Source organism: Diceros bicornis, chromosome 12, assembly GCF_020826845.1.
Source record: "Diceros bicornis minor isolate mBicDic1 chromosome 12, mDicBic1.mat.cur, whole genome shotgun sequence".
NCBI classification, from domain to species: domain Eukaryota; kingdom Metazoa; phylum Chordata; class Mammalia; order Perissodactyla; family Rhinocerotidae; genus Diceros; species Diceros bicornis.
The window spans coordinates 39703543-39724257 of NC_080751.1; the positions used below are offsets into that span (position 1 = coordinate 39703543).

At 36.8% G+C, this 20715-nt stretch overlaps 1 protein-coding gene across 3 annotated transcripts in view; it reads left to right on the forward strand.

The window, feature by feature from the left end:
- The window catches only part of SRBD1 (S1 RNA binding domain 1), a 214165-nt gene that overhangs the window by 167026 nt on the left and 26424 nt on the right, over positions 1-20715 (forward strand). For all 3 annotated transcript variants that reach the window (XM_058551313.1, XM_058551314.1, XM_058551315.1), the window contains exons 17-18: positions 17870-17976; positions 19271-19447. In XM_058551313.1, coding sequence (XP_058407296.1) covers positions 17870-17976; positions 19271-19447 — 284 coding nt within the window. The remainder of the gene's footprint in view (positions 1-17869; positions 17977-19270; positions 19448-20715) is intronic.

Sequence of the window (20715 nt, forward strand, 5' to 3'; positions counted from 1 at the left end):
TACATAAGATTTGTAATAAGAACAACGTGATACAGAATTTTAAAAGCCTATCTGTTATGTCGGAACATTTTTAGTCGTGGTAAGCCTTATGAATGAATAGAAAATACTGTCTTGTAAACAAAAAATGTGTTCCTGATTGTTACAAAACTTTTCCTTAAAAAATAAAACAGGCCATGGGGCCGGCCCGGTAGCATAGCAGTTAAGTTTGCACGTTCCACTTCGGAGGTCTGGGGTTCACCGGTTCGGATCCTGGGCGATCCACAGCTCATCAAGCCATGCTGAGGCGACGTCCCATATAGAAGAGCTACAACTTTATGCCTGTGATACAGAACTATGCACTGGGGCTTTGGGGAGAAAAAAGAAAAAAGAGGAAGATTGGCAACAGATATTAGCGCAGGACCATTCTTCCTCAAAAAAAAATAAATAAATAACAGGTAAAGTCAATGGGTTTTCTTTGCAACCCAAGCAAGAGAGCTGGAATTCGCTTTGCTAGAGCAAGTGATACTACTTTACTTATGAGAAACAGGGACCGGAGTGTTTAAAAGGTTAGGCTCAAGAGAGAGACCCTTTGAGTTCTGCTACACTCCGGCAGTATCACTGTGGGCAATTTAATTAACCTTTCTGTGCCTCAGTTCCTCTTCTGTAAAATGGAGATAATAATAATATAACAATAATAACAACCACAGAGTTGTGAGGATAAGTTAGCATTGTAAAATTCCAGACACCTATTAGCACCCAATATAAATATTTTCTGTTGTTATTATTGTAAAATGGATTTTCTTGTACAGGGATTTGAAGAACTCTGACAGCTTGATATAGCTTCTCTGTAACATTTTGTATTTTGCCCTTTCACGATAATGACAACTGTACCAACTGCCATTTTTAGATGAATTTCAGAATTATTTGCATATAGCAACTGCAAAAGAATTGTATTGTTTTTCATTTATTTACCTGCTTACAATATGCACATTTCCACTTCTGTCCCTTGATGTTGTTGGATCCTCTCCTTACACTCTGTCTCCCTCCCAAGGCTTTAGATGTTTTTTATGTTTGTCCCATTTGCACGCTAGACAGTTCATAGTTAGAATGCTTCACCACAAATCTCTCCCCTGAACTCCGAACTCCATATATCCACCTGCCAACCTGACCTTTCAATTCGGAAATCTGATAGACTTCTCCAGCTGAAGATGTCTAGAAAAGAACTCTTGACCTCGCTCTACTAACCTCGCCACCACTCCCAAATTTAAAATGAAAACCACTAAACTGTTTCTCTCCCATCTTTCCCTATTTCTGTTAATGGCCTCACCATCTACCCACTTAGTAAAGCTACAACCTTATTCTCATTAAAAATTTATTTTTATTAAAATCTTTGTTTCCTCCTTTTGCTTCTTCATCCCCTAGTATTAACTCCATCTACTTCTTTCCACCCCAACCATCATCTCCCTCTTAGTATACTGAAAAAGTCTCATACCAAGACTTCCTGTTTCTACTTTTGTCTTTTTTCTATCCATTTTCTACAGCATGCTTGTTTGAAAATATGTGTCAGATCTTGTCTCTGTCCTCATTGTAGTTAGAATAAAATTCAAACTCCTTGCCCTGGGGACCTATAAGATCCTTGTCTACTTCTCTAACCTTATTTCTGACCACTTTTCCCCTTCCCCATTATGTCCCAGCCACACTGCCCTCCCTTCAGTTTCATGAGCACCTCGGGGCCTTTGCACTTTTTTTTTCAGCCTAGAATGTTCTTTCTTTGGCTCTTTGCATGGCTGGCTCCTTCTTATTCTTCAAGTGTCAGTTTTAATTTATTTCTTCAAAGAGTCAATTTCCAATCACCCAAGTAGCCACCTCCAACTCCTTTGACTATCATGTTACTCTGTTTATTTCCTTTATAGCATTTATCAAAAGTTATAAGTTTTATTTGTTTACTTAATTGTATGTCTTATCTGTTTGCTGCTATATTCCCATTCATTAGAACAAGGCCAGGTACAAAGCAGACACTCAGTAAATATTTAGAACATTTGTTGAATTCTTATAAGCATCAGAAAGTTTATTTTTCATTTGCTTGCTTTTGAGTCTGTTCAAGGCACTTCCAAGCTCATTCAGGTTGTTGGCAAAATTCATTTCTGTGGCTGCATGACTGACCGTCCCAGCTTTTTGCTGGCTGCTGGCTGCAGACTGCTCTCAGGTCCTAGAACCCACCCACAGTTCCCTGCCACATGGGCTTCTTCAACATGATTGCTTACTTCATCAGGACATTAGAAGACTCACCTTTGCCATAGTCCACTGCTTAGAAGCAAGTCACAGGTCTTGCTCACACTCAAGGTGAAGGGATTACACAAGGAGTGAACACCAGGAGGTAGATGTCACTGGGGGTCATCATTGGGTCTGTCTGCCACAGTAATGAATGATGAAGTGCTGGTTTCCCTAAGTTTGACCTGGGTCAAGGTGACTTTTAAAGACAGTCAAGCTTACTACTTCTTCCCATTGGAATGAGGGACTTTCACTGCCTCTGAAATTTTACATTCAAAACAGCAGATATTTATTACAAACCTACTCTTACAGACCAAAGATACTCCTGCTTGAAAGAGAAGGAAAGAAGTTTTGTTAGAATGTTAAAAGGGAGGCACTTGAAGAGCTAGGTTGCCTTTTCCTCCATTTCTTCTCAATATCAGAAAAAAACTTTCAAACTAAAATGGAAATAAGTTGCTAATTCACTTTAAAACCCAAATTTACTTAAAATAAACCGTCAGTTCTAAACTGGGATCTGTTCTAACAGAATTTTTCACTAGGTGGTTTGACGAATGAATAAGATGAAGAATGATTTGCTTTCTGGTCCTGCTTGCATAGCTGATCCTATAAGGACCAATGTTTAGTTCTTATGCCCTAGAATTCTTTTCTTGGTAAAGAGGATTTAGAAACATTTATATCCCTCTTCTAAATTCTAGAATTCTCCAAATTGTATTTTCTTTAACTCTTGTCCATGACCCACAGAGATATTTTGGGAAAATGAGTCATTATACTACATTGAGTCTTAAAGAAAAGATTATGTCTAAATATAACATATTTTCATATCAGAAAGTGTTTTTCCCCAAACCCATTAGTTGTATCAAGATATGTACCTGTATAAAGGTATGCTCTTTTACCTTTCTGGTAGAGGTGCCTAATCAGTTTCTAATCATGTCAATTATGAGACTGTCTATGGTAAATGGAGTCCTGTGAATGAGTCTTACAAGCCTTGACCTGGGACCTGGCAAATCAGAACTTTCTTCCTAAGGGTTTCTTTCCATTCTGGGTCCAAATCTCCCAGCCTCTTTAGTCTCCTTTTGTTGTATGACAGGATGCTGTACTTTAGCTCGTGTTCACAATGGCAGAGTTTAATTCAGTTCCCAGGAAAAGAAAGACTTAAGCTTTTCTGATTAAAAACGTCAGAAATTAGTCTATAACTGAGATCTGAGTTAACAGGAACTCTTTTTTGACCTAGAAACCTACCAGAAACGATTTGCCAGAGGATTTAGTGGCTTGGAGTGAGAGAGCTGTGGCCGTGGTCAGTCTTAACATGTTATGTTAGGGCATCTTGGATTTCATTTTAAAAGTTCACCTTCTGAGCTTACTGTTGATCAGTGTCTGCTAAAAAAAGTTTTTCTGTAATATGAATTTAGATTTTACTGCTGTAATGCCCTCAAGCAATTCCACGTCACTAGTTATCTCCTTTTATTTTAGGGCGATTCTTTTTCTTAAACCAATTCCCCAGCTTCAGCAAGGAGAATCTAAAAGCAAAACTACTAGAAATTTGTTCCTGGTTGTTCCTTTCTTTATCCAATTAAGTTGTAATTTATTGAGTACCAACTATCTGCTAAGAAGCATGGTGTTAGGTAGTGGGAATACACAGAAAAGTCTCAATGGCCAGCAAACACACAGAGATGCTCAACTGTACCAGTTCTCAATGAGATACAATTTAAAAAAGTAGTAGGATTGAGCACCTACTGTGTGCCAGGGTACAGCAATGAACGAAACATAAATGTTTATTTACTTATACACACAGCAAACCTGTGCGCAGCGGATGATACTAAGCACTATGGATAAAAGTAAAATTGGAAATGGGGTAAGTGATGTGGGGGGCAGAGTTTCAGAGCCCTGTCTTCACTCCTACCCGCACAGGAGGCTAGGTGTGGAGTGATCATTTCAGATCCTGGGGAGCTCCTTGGCTTCTCTGTTGCCATAGTCATGTGGAGACAGAGGACATGCAAACAAATGGGAACCTTACCTTTTCATGTTAACGCTCCAACTCCACGGAAACACATTAATGTGGGTCCTTTGCTGGTGGTGTCAGCCTCAGGTTTAATTGGGAAAAATTTACTGCCTATAATATTAATGGACTGGAAGCCAATTCATATCCGGCTGCATGTGTGGCCACATATGATTATGTATATGTGAATTTGGGCAGAGAAAATGTATCTTTAGGACTTATGACTGGAAATACTAACAGCGAACCTAGTTTCTACAATTTGGACAAGAAAAAACTTTTTTTATTACTTTGCATTAGTACCCCTTTTTATCCTAACCCCTCCCTCCGCCCCAAACAATTTAAACACTGGGCTGTCAGAATTTCTGTGCTCAAGGATCTCTCTCATACACATATACACACACGCACACGTGTGCACACACAAATAATAGTTTCAGATCAGATTTTCTACATACCATTTTAGTAGAAGGGAAATTTCTGTGTTGTGGCTAAATCTCTGCACCCTAAATTTTTCTAAGTCTGCTTTTATAACTAAGCTATAAATCTCTAAAAGTAGAGATTTACAGTGGAAATGTCGACTCCTTTGTATTATGTCAGGTCAAAATGTCTAGCTGATTGGTATGCATTTGTTCGTGCGTATGTCATGAGCCAGGATTATGTTTTAGCCCAGGCCCTTTATGTGACCACACATGGGGAAGATAGGTGTGGTCCAGTTCAGATGTGTTAATGTTTTTCTCTATTTATGGTAAATTAGATGGTGCGAGGCGTTGCTTTGGAGAAGTATCTGGGCAAGGCAGGCATAGGATTTATGGACCTTTACTTAGCCGGTTTTGCCCCTATCTTTGCTCCACTATATTGACCTGTATCCACTAGGGGACATAAGAGCACCTACTTGAAGACAGAACGAAAGCTAGACTAGATTAAAATTTGAACACTAGGCTATTATGATAGCAGGTGAAAAGACTCATTTTTTAGCTTCATAATTCATAAAGAAGTTATACATTTTGTTTAAATTTTAGTCGTTATGGGAAACTTTAAGGCAGGGTCAGTATCTTATGTTAATAATTATGGAATGAGAACCAAACAGGCAGCTAACTAGCAAGCTTGTGCCATCTAACTGCATGCTCTTTTTCATTAACTAAGTTCCCATGTGGTCTACTGAAGCTATGCTGAGAAAGATTCTGGCTTTGAAAATTATTATCTATAGAAAAGAATTACCTTTTAGGGTCAGGAGGTGAGACATTTGGAGAGGACATCTACTATCAGATTCCAAATAACAAAAATCAGGAGTGGTCTATATTTTGTACCCCAGCCTCCTGCTCCAGAGCTATAAATCCTAAGAGAGATGTGTAGTTAAGGGCATCACTGTTCGCTCCTAAAATGATTTTCTGGCCTAAGAGTTCAGAAACTTAGGTTGGATTTGTATTTATTTACAGTTGTTGTTGTTTTTTTTTTTTTTTGGATATAGTCTACATACAGAAAAGGGCAAAGCGATACAGGGCAATGAGTTTTGACAAATGCATAATCAACATCTATCAAGATGTAGAACATTTCTGTCATCCCAGAAAGTTCACTCCTGCCCCTTCCCACACACGGAGACCACTGTTTTGATTTTTTTCACCACACATTAGTTTTGTCTGTTTTAGAGTTTTACATAAATGAAACCATACAATGTATATTCCATTGTGCTTGGGTTCTTTCACTCAGCCTGGTGCCTGTGAGATTCACCCATATTTCTGCATGTATCAGGTTGTTCTTTTGTGTTGAAGAATAGTATTCTGTTATATGAACATACCACATTTTTTAACCCATTCTCCTATTAATGGACACCTGAGCTGTTGCTAGTGTTTTTTGTTTGTTTGTTTTTTGTGAGGAAGATCAGCCCTGAGCTAACATCCATTGCTAATCCTCCTCTTTTTTGCTGAGGAAGATTGGCCCTGGGCTAAGCTCCATGCACATCTTCCTTTACTTTACATGGGACGCTGCCACAGCATGGCTTGACAAGCGGTGCCTCAGTCTGTGCCCGGGATCCGAACCTGCAAACCCTGGGCCGCCAAAGCAGAGCATGTGAACTTAACCGCTACACCACCGGGCTAGCCCGTGTTGCTAGTTTTTGACTATTAATGAATAAAACTGCTAGAAACCTTTTTGTACAAGGTTTGTGGAGGGGGAGCATATTGTAAAATTTTCCCTTAGGCAAACACTCAGCAGTTGAATTGCTGCAAGTGTTTTGAAGCTCTTGTAATTAGGTAATACACATTTTTTCTGGTAATACTCCTTGTGTTGAAGTCTTTCTTGTCTGGTATTAATATAGTCACATCCTTAAAGTGCTGCATTAAAAAACAAAAACAAGACCAAGAAAACTGTCAACCTAAAATTCTGTATCTTTCAAAGTTGAAGGAAAAATAAAGGCATTTTCAGGGAAATGAGAACTCACTACCAGCAGACTTGTACTACAAAAAGTGTTAAAGGGAATTCTTCAGGCTAAAGAAAATTGACACAGATGATAATATGTGGATAAATCATTAATAGAGCCACATTTTGTAGTCTTAATGTTTGCATGGTATATCTTTTTCCATCCTTTTAATTCCAACCTATTTGTTTCTTTATGTTTACTAAGTGTCTCTTGTGGACAGCATATAGTTATAGCTTGACTGACAATCTTTGCCTTTTATTTATTTATTTATTTTTGTGAGGAAGATCAGCCCTGAGCTAACATCTGATGCCAATCCTCCTCTTTTTTCTGAGGAAGATTGGCCCTGGGCTAACATCCATGCCCATCTTCCGCTACTTTATATGGGACACCGCCACAGCATGGCTTGACAAGCAGTGTGTCAGTGTGTGCCCGGGATCTGAACCAGTGAACCCCGGGCCGCTGAAGCGGAGGGCGTGCACGTAACCGCTATGCCACTGGGCTGGCCCCAATCTTTGCCTTTTAATTGAAGCATTTACTACATTAACATTTAATGTAAGTATTAATGTGGTTGAATTAAGGTCTACAGTTTTGCTGTTTGTTTTCTGTTTGTCCCATCTGCTTTTCTATCCTCTATTCCTTCTGCCTTATTTTGGCAGAAAATCAAATAATTTTTAGTTTTCCATTTTAATTCTTCTCTTGATTTTTCACCTATACTTTGCATTTTTTTTTTAGTGGATACTCTAGAGATTACAATTGATATTCTTACCTTTTCATAGTCTACTTAGAGTTAATGTTATACCACCTCAACACCACCCCATTCTTTGTGTGATTGTTTTCATATGTCGAAATCCCAAAGTATGGTGCTATAATTTCTGCTTTAAATGTTCATATGTCTTTTAAGTAAAATTAGAATACACACAATTATGTATTTATCCACATGTTTACCATCTGTGTCAATTTTCTTTAGCCTGAAGAATTTCCTTTAACTTTTTTTGTAGTATAAGTCTGCTGGCATGGCGTTCTCATTTACCTGAAAATGTCTTTATTTTTCCTTCATCTTTGAAAGATATAGAATTTTGAGTTGACAAGTTTTTTTGGTCTTATTTTTATTTCATTTTGTTTTTGTTTTTTAATGCAACACTTTAAAGATGTCATTTCTTTGTCTCCTAGCCTATTGTTTCTCATAAGAAGTTAGCCATTTCTCATATTGTTGTTCCTTCACATGTAATGTGTCCTTTCACTCTGCCTGCTTTCACGATTTTCTCTTTATCTTTGTTTCTTAGCAGTTTGACTCTTATATTCCTAGGTGTGGTTTTCTTTGTATTTATCCTTCTTGAGGTTCGCTGAGCTTCTCCGATCTATACATTATGCTTTTCAAAATATTTGGGAAATTTTGGTCATTACTTCTTCGAATATTTATCTACTCTATTTTCTCTTCTTCTTCAATTATACGTATTTTGATATTTTGATATTGTCCCACAGGTCACTAAGGCTCTGCTCCCTGTCCCCTGCCCTGTTTTATTCTGTTCTTCAGATAGGGTAGTTTCTGTTGATCTCTCTTCATGTTCATCGACCCTTTCTTCTGCTCATCTCCAATCTGTTTTTAAACCCACCTGGTAAATTTTTTATTTTAGATACTATATTCTCAGGTCTAGAATCTCCATTTGGTTATTTATTAAAGCTTCCATTTCTCTGCTGCTGTTTCCCATCTATTCATTTATGACCATATTTTCTTTAAGTCTTGGAGCTGCATTAAAGGAAGTTCCTGTCTGCTATTTTCAACATCTAGTTATCCTAGGTTGGTTTCTATAGACTGGTGGTTCTCCACTCCTGCTCTGTTATGGGTCTTGTTTGTCTGCTTCTTTGTATGTCTAGTTATTTTTTATTGTATGGTGGACATGGTGGATGTTTTAGTTTTAAGAGTGCAATTTTTGTCTTCTTTTAAAGAGTGTTGAATTTTTTCTGGCAGTCAATTAATTTATTGTCAGATCAGATTGAATATTGTAAGGATTAGTTTATTTTAATAAACTAAACTTTTTTTAAAACTTTATTTTTAGAACAGTTTTTAGGTTCACAACAAAATTGAGTGGAAAAACACAGAGTTCCCATATACCCCTTGCCCCTACGTATGCACAATCTCCCCCAATATCAACATCCTGAACCCAGAGTGGTACATTTGTTACAATCAGTGGACCTGTACTGACACATCATTATCACCCCAAGGTTCATAGTTTATATTAAGGTTCACTCTTGGTGTTATACATTCAATGGGTCAAATGTATAATGACATATATCCACCATTATAGTATCATACAGAACAGTTGTACTACCCTAAAAACCCTCTGTGCTATGCTGATTCCTCCCTCTCTCCCCTCCAACCCCTAGCAACCACTGATCTTTTTATTGTCTCCATAGTTTGCCTTTTCCAGAATGTGATAGAGTTGGAATCATATAGTATACAGCCTTTTTAGATTGGCTTCTTTCAAATAGTAATATGCATTTAAGTTTCCTCCATATCTTTTCATGGCTTGATAACACATTTCTTTTTATCACTGCATAATATTCTGTTGTCTGGATGTACCACAGTTTATCCATTTGCCTACTGAAAAACATCTTGGTTGCTTCCAAGTTTTTGCAATTATGAATAAAGCTGCTTCTGTCTTCTGGAAGAGACTGTAGAGGACTGGAATAATTTCTTCCTTAAATGTTTGGTAGAATACACCAGTGAACCTATCTGGACAAGGATTGTTTTATAAACTTTGTTAGGATGGGTGTAGAGTAGCCCTTACTCTAGAACTAGAATAGCCCCACTTCTAAGGTCTGGTCGTTCTGAGGTAATAGTGGAATGCCTGAGTGTTCAGCGAGGTCTTCTCACTGTGGCTGGTAGGACATCCTGTGTCTCCCAGCTCTGTGCAATCTCAGGAATCTCTGTATAGCCCCAAACTCCCAGGCAGCTGTTTTCTGCCTAGTCTTGTGGAGCCTTGTCCAGGTGCCCTGGGTATTTGCAGCTTGGTCCTTAGCTAAATACTTATGGGATCTCATACAAATTCCTACAGTTCTGCTTTTCAAAGCTCCATTCTCTCTGGTATCCTACTCTTAAAACTCCGGTTACTTCAGCAGTCCTGAACTCCAGTCTCTGCTTCCCCAGCTCTATAAGACTGCTGTACTCTGCTTCTGCTACTTCCTGGTGCCGTGGTCTACAAAGCTTCATAAGACAGATTGTGGGCAATTGTGGGGCTCATCTTATGTGGTTCCCCTCCCCTTCTGGAATCATAGTTCTGCACTGCCTATTGTCTCACATCTAAAATTATTGGCCAAATATATTTTGCCCAGTTTTATAGTTTTTTATGGTGGGAAAAGTACTCTAGTAGCAATTCCTCCATCATAGCTAAACGAAGAAGTCTTATTTGTTTGTTTTTAATGTCTTTGACCAAATATTAAGGTGTGCATATGTAGGCCAAGACTTCATAAGGCCTGGCACAGCAAATGCTGGAGATTTGTGAGCTGAATGGAGATTCCAGAGGTTATAGTGCCCTGGAAACATAGGAGTCCTGGCCATCCAGAATGGAAAGACCTCGCTGAACAACTGTGGGCACTCCTTTGAGACCCCCAGAAGATCCATACCTTAGGAGTAGGACTGCTCTAGCCCTAGAGTCCAAGTGGAAGGTTGGGTTTTGAAAATTAGTTTCCATTTGTCTTGTGCAGAGCAGAGAAGACAATCATTGTTCCAGGGATCTTTCCATAAAGTTGGCTTGGAGAAACTGATTTACGTTAAATGTGTAAGTTAATGCAAACTGGGTGCATAAATACTGAGTTAGCAGTAAAGAAGTCTTCAGCATACCTTCCGTCTGCTTTATCAGAGGAGGAGGATTTACAAAGAGAATCTTTTCCTGTGTTGTTTTTTCCTCTCTTATGACCACTCGCCATACTTTAATCTGTGTTTCCAGATCTGGAAAAATCCCTCCAGTGCTGACAGACTAATGCCCTTTGCCATCTTAATCCCAGAGCCCCATAGGCACAATGAGTTGTTCATTGTATAGTTTATTCATTTAGAAAATAAAAATGTTCTGCTAATGTTTGTTTTTAAAAGAATGTGCTTATGAAAAAATATTTTGAGAGTCTTTTTTCAAGATTATTTGTCCTGGTACATGTAAATATCTGTGATCCAGTAGGGCTAGAACACATAGGTTTTTAAGAGGTTAAATGCAGTATTTCTATAGTACTGAATGTTGTCTTAGTCTTTAAAGGGAGTGCATAAAGACCTCTTGTATACTGGATTTGAAGACTAGGAGGAGGAGCTACTGTTAAGCACACATATTCTGTTTTCTCAAATGTTTTCCATTCTTCTGTCAGTTCTGTCTTTCATGGGTCATTCAACACACTCCCCTGCATGACTCTTAAACTGTCACATGTCAGTCAAAGGAAAGTAGATGCAAGATGAAGAAACAAACTTGCTTTATTTGAAATTGGCCAGACTTTCTCTGTAAAGGTTTTTTGCATCTTTAGTTTCTAACTGCATTTTGTATTTCGGCAATAGTAAGAGACAGGCAGGGATGTGAGTGAGTGATAACTGCTAAAAAAAAGGAAAAAAATACTCAAGAATATTGCATCAGAAAACCACTAGGGAGTAAACTTAAAATTTAATATGGAGTATGCAAAGTGAAATTTTGTTGCTGTAGAAGCTGTAGTCCACAGACAATGTTTCTTCTGGAAGGACTTTTTAAAAATAATTGTGAGATAATTTTAGTGCTTCAGGACAAAAAAAAAAAGGAGCAGTTTGGATCAGCAATTCTTCAGAAGTTTGTGGTAGAATAATAATAAAAATGTGGATTCTGACCTCAAAAAAGCTGACTAGCATAAATGACTGCTTATATTCCTTTTTAAAAATCTCATAAATTTTAGGTAAAAGTATAATGATCCAAACAATATTTCCTTGAATTCAAAACAGACTGTTTATACTGTTCAAATAACTTGCCCCAAAATTAAGAGTTAGGTAACTTTTAAAAAACAATTCCTTTTTCCCGGCATCAAGTCCTTGGCAATTAGCACAGTCAGTCCTGGGGTCCTCTTGCCTCTCATACTCATGAGTGCAGTAGGGTGATGTGTCACAGCTCAGCTTTCCGCAAATGTAAACTGAGCTTCGTGAAGACATGGAGTTCATATGCTTTTTCTTGTACTTTCAACACCTAGCACAACTAGCACAGTGTCTGGTACATATTAGTTGCTTAGAAAATGTTTTTAGAATGGCAAAATCAATCCCTCTGCTTTAATGTCAAAGACATTGTTATGGGGACAGTATGGGACTGTGTTCAGTATTCTCTCCCCTAAACATACTATATGATTTTTACTTTTAGAAAATAGTGTTAACTCTTTAGTACTTTGCTAAGCATAAAGTTGGAGAAGAATGTAGGCAAAATCCAGGATTATAGATGATAGCAGTTCTTGCAGAAATTTTTCTAACATGAGTCTATCTGCTAGAGGAATTAAAAAATATTTCAACTCAGCGTGTTATCTTGGACCTTTTTCTTACAGGGCATTTTGAATAAATAGCTGTTCTAACTTATGCTTTTTAATGACTTCATAATAGTTCACGTTGTAGCTGTTCCATAACTTATTTGTATCACTCCCCTCTGGATGAATTTTTAGATTGTACACACATGCATATACACACGCATATGTGTACATACCTTTGCACACGTGTCTTGCTATTTTATTAGAATAAATTCTTATATATGAAGATGCTCTGTGAAATCATATACACATTTTGTGTAATTGTTGTGAGGATTAAATTAGATAATATTATAAAGCCTTATAACAATGCCTGACAGTAAAATCTCAAGAGTTTTTGGTAGTATTGTTATTGTTAGTTGTTTTTATTGTCTCAGTCTTCCCACTAGACTTCAAGCCCCTAGATAAAATGCTGCAGTTAGACAAACGTCAGAGCTCTCAACTCCAAGTGGCTTGAACAGTAAGGAAATTCATTATTCTTTATTAAAAAATAAGGAAATTTCATTACAAGAAGGTCAGGGGAGGGGTGGAGTCCAGAACTGGTTAGTACAGGAGCTCAAGAGTATCATGAAGAACCAGAGTTTTCCACGTTTGCCACCTGCCACCCTCAGTGAGTCAGCTTTGTCCTCGGGCTATCCCAGTCATATGATACAGTGTTTACCCTTGCTCCGGGAGTCATACTGAGTGAAAAGAAGAAAAGACCAGCTCTTCATACAGGTCTGTATTTAAGAGCAGTGAAGTCTTTTTCTGAAGCCCCAGCAGATTTACCCTCACATTTTATTTGCCATAGTTGAATAATGGAATGGGACTGCCGTGATTGGCTTAGACCATTATTTTTCATACCTTTTATTCATGACACACAGTAGGAAATGCATTTTATACCATGATCAAGACATCCACCACACATGTTTGTGTGTATGTATACGTCTCTCTGTACAGTTAAACATAATTCAGAATAAAAGCTTCTCAAAATAGTACTTACCCTTACTACCTATGATAAAGCTAAATACTATTTTATTTATATTTAAATATAAGGAAAGATTTAATTTAATGTGTAGGTGTAAGCTGTTCATGAATTTGTTTCTGTCGAGGACGATGAGCATATATGGTACACTGTTGAGCCTATTCTTTTAAATTTTGATTAAGTCAAGATTGAAAATACTTTTTCACACAAATATGAGTGGAAAAATAATCTTAGTAATAATTGATACAGATAAGAATTATCACTGAATTCTATGCTCAAGGAGACAGGATTATACAAGTGCGTGAATACCAGGATTTAGGGATCACTAGGAATCATCTTGGAAGCTGCCTAGCACAGAGTATAAAAAGATCTCAGAACTAAATGCAATGTGTGAACTTAGATTGAATTCTGAACTAGAAAGAAAATGCTGTAAAGTGTAATTTGGACAACTGATGAAATTTGAGTATAGGCAGTGCATTAGATAATGTTATTACATCAATGATAACTTTCTGATTTTAATTATTATACAGTGGTATGTAAGACACTGTCCTTGATATTTAGAAATACACACTGAAGTATTTATTTGAAGGAAGGCTATAAGGAAATTCTTTGTACTCCTATTGCAAATTTTTTCTAAATTTGAGTTTATTTCAAAATTAAAAGTTTAGAAATGCCAAGAGATTATTTTTCAACTGAAAAAAATGTGTATCTGATTCTTGAGTTCACATATAATGAATGCATAATACGAATGTCATGGTGTTTAATCCTTTTAATATGCTGTTGGATTAGGTTTGCTAGTATTTTGTTGAGGATTTTTGCACCTATATCCACAAAGAATATTGGTCTATAGTTTTCTTTTCTGGTGGTATCTTTGTTTGGCTTTGATATCAGGGTGATACTGGCCTCATAGAATGAGTTAGAAAGTGTTCCCTCCTCCTCTATTTTCTGGATGAGTGTGAGAACGATTACTGTTAATTCTTCTTTAAATGTTTGGTAGAATTCATCGGTGAAGCTAGCTGGTCCTAGACTTTTCTGTTTTGGAAGATTTTTGATTACTGATTGAATCTCTTTACTTGTTATAGGTCTATTCAGATTTTCTTATTTCTTCTTTAGTCAGTTTGGGCAATTTCTGTGTTTCTAGGAATTTGTCCGTTTTTTTTCTTTTGCAGCTTATCTAATTTAATTTATATTGACCAATAATGCATTTTTACATTGTGTAAATATATCTGATTCAGTTTTATGTGAAGTTATATTTAAACCATACAAAATAAATCCTCCATAGAACTGCATTGCCTTGTATCTGACCTAAAATGCATTCATCATGATGACACTTTGAGCCTTCCAGTTGCTTCACATCCTTACCAGTACTTGGTATTTTCCATCGTTTTCATTTTAGCCATTCTGGTAGGGATGTTCCAAGTGTTTTTCTTTGGTTTTTAAGTTTGAAGACTTTAAACTGTCATCTGCAAGAACACTGTTACCAACAATACATCTGGGGTCTGTCATTTTTATTGAGTTTTGCATATTTGTAAAATCATTTTTAAAACAAGTTTAAAGTCTTAGAATTATTTTTTTCTATTTAAAGTGTGGCTCTGGTCGAAGATTGCTGATTGGATTCAACATTTTCTCTCAATTTTGTCACTATTAACACTTCCACATCTGGTAGTTGAGCTTGCTTCATTATTCTTTTTTTACTCAAAGTTTAAAATGATTCACTTTTAAGACAACTTGTAATAACTCAGTTCAAATATTACAACTGCTGATAATTTTAAAATGTTATACTCAATAACATCCTTTCTGAAAAATACGCTGAAAGTTTGTAACTAAACTTGGTTGAAAGAATCAGCCCTTTGCCAATAGATGATAAAATTCTCATACTTTTTTTTCCTTTTTTCTCCCCAAAGCACCAGTAGTATGTCATAGTTCCACATCCTTCTAGTTGCTCGTCTCATACTTTTTTTGATGCCTTGCTTCATAGCTCTGTAGTTACTCTTTAACCTCTCCATCAACCAGTGGTCAAAGTGACTATCATTTATCAGAAGATCAAATGAGATATCAGTGAACAAAACACATATTCCTGGCCAATTTACGTATTCCTCTCACATGATAGTGTCGATTGGCTGCATTATTTATTGTACTGTTAATTCCATGTTGAGGATATGTGCGACATGGTCAATGTGGTCTATTCTATTCCTTTCTTGATTTTTTTTATGCTGGTGGCAAGCCACCAAATTAACTTTATGACCCACTAATTGGTCACAGCCCTCAGTTTGAAAACCACTGGTTTTAACCGGTCATTATCATCTGCTGGAGATGGGGCCAGCTTCCCCAAAGCATATAGTCTTACAGAGGTGTGGTAGATGCATGAAACACAATTGGGCTTCTGTTTGGAAGGAGGAAAGGGGGTTGGAGGCTAGAGTTAGGATAGGCAACCAAGGTTGTCTGCTACAGGGACTGCTGCTCTTTTGGATATCCCAAGCATCTGGTGTGCTTTGAAGTATGTGGAGCTGTTGCCTTTATTCTAATGACTTCCAACTAGTAATCTTAGTTTTTCCTGTTTATAGTTTTGTCTCTTTCCTTAGATATTTTTTCTTTGCTGTCATTGTGCTTGCCTTTACATTGTCGTCCATCTCCTACTCTCAGTTTTTAAAGTCTACTTTTTCATTTTGCTGCTTCTCATCTACTTAGACAAAGAAAAGACTATCCAGCTTCTTAAAAGCTGTGGCTCAAGAGTAATCAGGTTCTCAGTGAAGTCTTAGTTTTTCCTTTATGATCTTTTTCATGATTTTGTTTGCTTACTAGATTTTTTAAATTACGTCTATACTTTTTAGCTGTGGCCTGGGTACTTACCAACTAGATTATCTCTGAAATACATAAGTACTCCTGCACCCTTCAGTCTTCTGGAACAAAAACTTTTGGTTTTATTAAATGATAATGTACTCACAATACCTGGAAACTTTATTTACTATATTGTCTTCCTAAGAATTTAAGGTTATCAAACCTATCCTTGTTTCCTTGAGGCGTATGGAGAAGAGAAGGATGCTGACCCACAGTTTCATATCTGAGAACAATGACTAGAGGATCTTTAATTTTAGAATTATGAATAACATCAAGTGTATTATGACCTTATGAATAACATCAAGTGTATTATGACCTATTCATTGTGGTAATCTGGCTTTAGTTAGCTAACAAATATTTAATTTCAAATATTACATTTCATCAATTCTAAGATGCACATTTTCTCACATTTTAACATCTCTGAAATCAGGATGCATCTTACAGTTAATGGTGTCCTACAGTTGCTGTTGGCCCTATGGCAAATCATGGTGTAGTTTCTGCGTAAACTTGATTGTTAATCCTGGAGACGTGACTGAACTGTAAACCCTTCACTGTTTTAGTCAACAAACCGTTGAACAATAAAACATTTAAGGACCTTCAACGAAAAAGTGGGAGTTTTGTTGCTATCCAAAATCTTTTCTGTTGATACTTTCTGTTAAGATTAAGATAGGACTACTGTTAGGGCTTACAGAATGATCCTCTAAAGTTTGAAAGAAAATCCCAGAGACTATAGAGTATTACTCTTTTAAGAAATGCTGCATTACCTAGGCTCTTGATAGCATAAAAGACAATACTGCATGGAAAAACTTGGACATCTATGATGTGAAAAATTGATTAAGAAGAGTTGAACGCTGAATGTGAAGAAATTTCAGGAATACCTTAACCAGCTTAGATTTCTTATATTTTCCTTTTTATCTATGCATGATATATGATTTTAAAACTTTCTAAATAAGTCTGAAAGAGTTCTTTCAACACTTAAAAAATAAAATTTCTAAGTCATAAGAAAGCATTGTATCATGGTTTAATTGGCAGTGTATTTTCTTTCTTAGTGGTACAGTCATACATCACTTAACGATGGGGGTACATTTTGAGAAATGCATTGTTAGGCAATTTTGTTGTTGCGAACATTGTAGAGTGTACTTTCACAAACCTAGATGGTATAGCCTGCTACGCACCTAAGCTATATGGTACTAATCTTATGGGACCATGTCATATATGTCTGTCACTGACCAAAATGTCGTTATGCAGTGCATGACTATACATAAAATAATGGTGCTTCTTATAAGCAATAGTATCTTCAATTTGCTGAAACAAGACTTTGATTTACTGTCAAACTTATTATTAGTGTACTGCTTCCTATTATAATATACATTTTCTTCTTTTAAGAAGAACTAAGGGACAGAATACATATGCAAGTGAAGATAACACTACAAAGCAGTGCATGAATGGTAGAGATCAGTACATCTCAAAATGTGCTCCGGAAACCAGCAGCAATATCATTACCTGGGAGCTTGTTAGAATACAAATTCTCAGGCCCCACCCCAGACCTATTGAATCAAAAACCCTGAATGGGGGGCCCAGCAACCTATGTTTTAATACGCCCTACAGGTGATTTTGATGGCAAGCTAAAGTTTGAGAACCACTGCTCTGGAAGAATTTTGGAAAAGGGAAAAATACTGGTGCTGTTCTATTTGAGTCAGGTATATGAGTAAGAGAGTAAGAAAACACAGATTCCTTAAGTTCAGCTCAGTTACATCTGCTAACCATGTGTTTAAGAGAAATGAAGAAATTTACTATGCTGTGTCTCCACCAGCTACCAGTAATGTAGACAAAGTAATAGAATAGTCCAAGAACTGCATGTCCTTCACTTTTAATTGATATTTGATCTTTGTCTTTTCAGCATGATGTGTCTCAGACTTTACTCAAGGCAACACTGGACAGTGTTGTGGAAGAATGTGTCAGCTTTGTGGGAGTGGATATTAACATCTGTTCAGAAGTTTTGCTAAGGTGAGGCGAGAAGTCTGTGGCTGAAGATCACAGAATCTTGAGTTTAACTGGCTATCCAGTTCAAACTCAGCTAGAACAAGGGGACACGTGTGTTAAGTTGTCAATTATAAAAAATCTATGAGTTCATACATTGCTTTAGGTAACCAGTCAGAGGGGAAGACATCATTTAAGAAAAGAATTGTAACAATTCACATTATCATTTTTAATACTGCAAATCTAAAGTGAAGAGCATATGGTAACCATTGAATGCATTAGTGTTGCTAATAGAATTTAAATAAGGTTAACATGGAAAAGAACTGTTTGCCACCACCTGAGAGTAGATATTTTTCACTAGTTCAGTCTCTTGCATACATATGTCAAAGCTGGCAGTAACCCCAAAGATAAATTCTGGGCGTTCAAGGTATGGTTACCATATTTTTACCTTGATTCCACAAGTCACATATCAAAGTCTCCATCGTCTTATAATCACATCTTATATACTCTGTCTTTTCTTTCTATGGTTATAGAAGAGCTGCTTTTTTGTTCATAGTCTTGCATTTATTACACAAATATGCTGATGCAGCATGAAATTCTGGACCTCTGGAAAAGATCTGGACCTTTTTTCTTTGAAACTGGTATAGCAGAAAATATCCCTTATGTTTTAAGTTGTTGCTTTTTTTTACCATCTCTACAAACGTTCCATAATTCCATACATGGAATTCTGTAATAGAATTAAGATTCTCTTAAATAGTAACCTATTAATTAACACCAAGAAAACTACCTAAATATATAGTTTTCGTATTTTTATACTAACCATGACATTCATGGATAAGTACCTTTCTGTAGTTCAAGTCTTTACATTGATGAGAGCAGGCCAATAAAAAAAAAATAGGGTAGTACAATGCAACTGTAGCTATCATAACTTCTGCTGCTAACTCACTTTGTAAACTAAAAAGGAGTAGGCAGAATTATTACCTGATGCAGAAATACAAGGAATGTGAATAGTGTAGAAATACTGTGGGGAACAGTTCTTTTTCTTGTACCAGTGTTAACCAGTTTACGAGCATCTTTATGACAGCTACTGATTCTGTCATTATTTTACATTCTATTGTCCTTCGCTCCTCTTGGACAATTGTTTTTATTTAACTCTCTTTTTAATTAACTTAGAGACATATGACAGCATGTAATTGCAGTTGTTTTTATGATGCAAATGTTTTATATCATTGTCTTTTCAGATGAGATCTTTTCTTTCAGTACTTTTAGAACTACTGTACTGCCACATTACTCATTTTGATTTTGTTTTTTTTTTTTTTAGGCATATTGCAGGACTCAATGCCAACAGAGCCAAAAATATTATTGAATGGCGAGAGAAGAACGGGCCCTTCATTAACCGAGAACAGCTGAAGAAAGTGAAGGGGCTGGGCCCAAAATCTTTCCAACAGTGTGCTGGCTTCATCAGAATCAACCAGGATTATATTCGAACATTTTGCAGGTGATTATTAAAATGTACACTTTTGGTTGTATTATCAACCTCCTCTCTTACTGTTACCTATCCTACTCACTAGCATAAATCCTAGGTGTCTGTTTGTTCATTCCCTCATTCAATATTTGTTGACTGTCTAATTTTTTTTTTTTTTTTTTTTTGGTGAGGAACATTGGCCCTGAGCTAACATCTGTTGCCAGTCTTCCTCTTTTTGCTCAGGAAGACCAGCCCTGAGCTAACATCGGTGCCCATCTTCGTCTATTTTGTATGTGGGTCGCCTCCACACCATGGCTTGGTGAGCAGTGCGTATGTCTGTGCCTGGGATCTGAACCTATGAACTCTGGGCCGCCAAAAGCAGAGCACGCAAACTTAACCGCTAAGCCACCGGGCCAGCCCCTTGACTGTCTGATCTTTGCTAGGCACTAGGAATACAACAGTGAACAAATCAACAAATTCTCCTTTCTCATGGAGTTAAATTTTTATGTGTGAGACAGACAACAGATAAACTAGTAAAATAATTAGTTTCAGGTGTAATAAGTGTTATAAAAATTGAAACAAAGAGTTATGACACTGTCTTGGGGAGCACTACAACTGCTTATGTGAGTTATTCATTGAAAAGTTATTTGAGCCCAATTTTGAATGAAAGAAGGAGCCACAGGGATCAGAAGGAAAACATTCCAGGCAGAGCAAACAGTATGTGTGCAAGGTCCCAAGGCAGGACTGACTTTGCTGTATTCAAGAAATGAAACTAAGGCCAGTGTGATTGGAGCATCACAAGTGGGAAGGACTAGTACAAGATGAGGTGACACAGGACTTCATATTGACAGCTGTTCCCCTAAGCGTAGTTGGGCTTCCCTGCTCCCCCTTCACTGAAAACTGACCAAAGCATTAATTATCAGTTGTGTAAATTAAGAGCTAAATTCTTGCTTTCTGATCCTGGTGGCACAAAAGCAAAGAAATTGGGTAGACTTCTTAGCATTTTGTAATCATGAAAGAATAGCTTTTATGTATTTGCTACTTTGGACTAACTCGTTCATTCATATGTATTTTTTTCTTTTGATGAAATTATAATAAAGGTCATATGGAAAAATAATCGTTATTCTGGAAAAGACTAATAAAGGGAAAACCAGCCCCACTGGACAGTAGAATACTTTATAAAGCTATAGTAATTAAACAGTTTGGTTTTGATGTGGAAATAGAAGAGAGTAGAGTCTGAAATCCACCAAAATGTAGATAGAATTTAGTTTATGATAAAGGTGACATTTCAAATAGTGAGA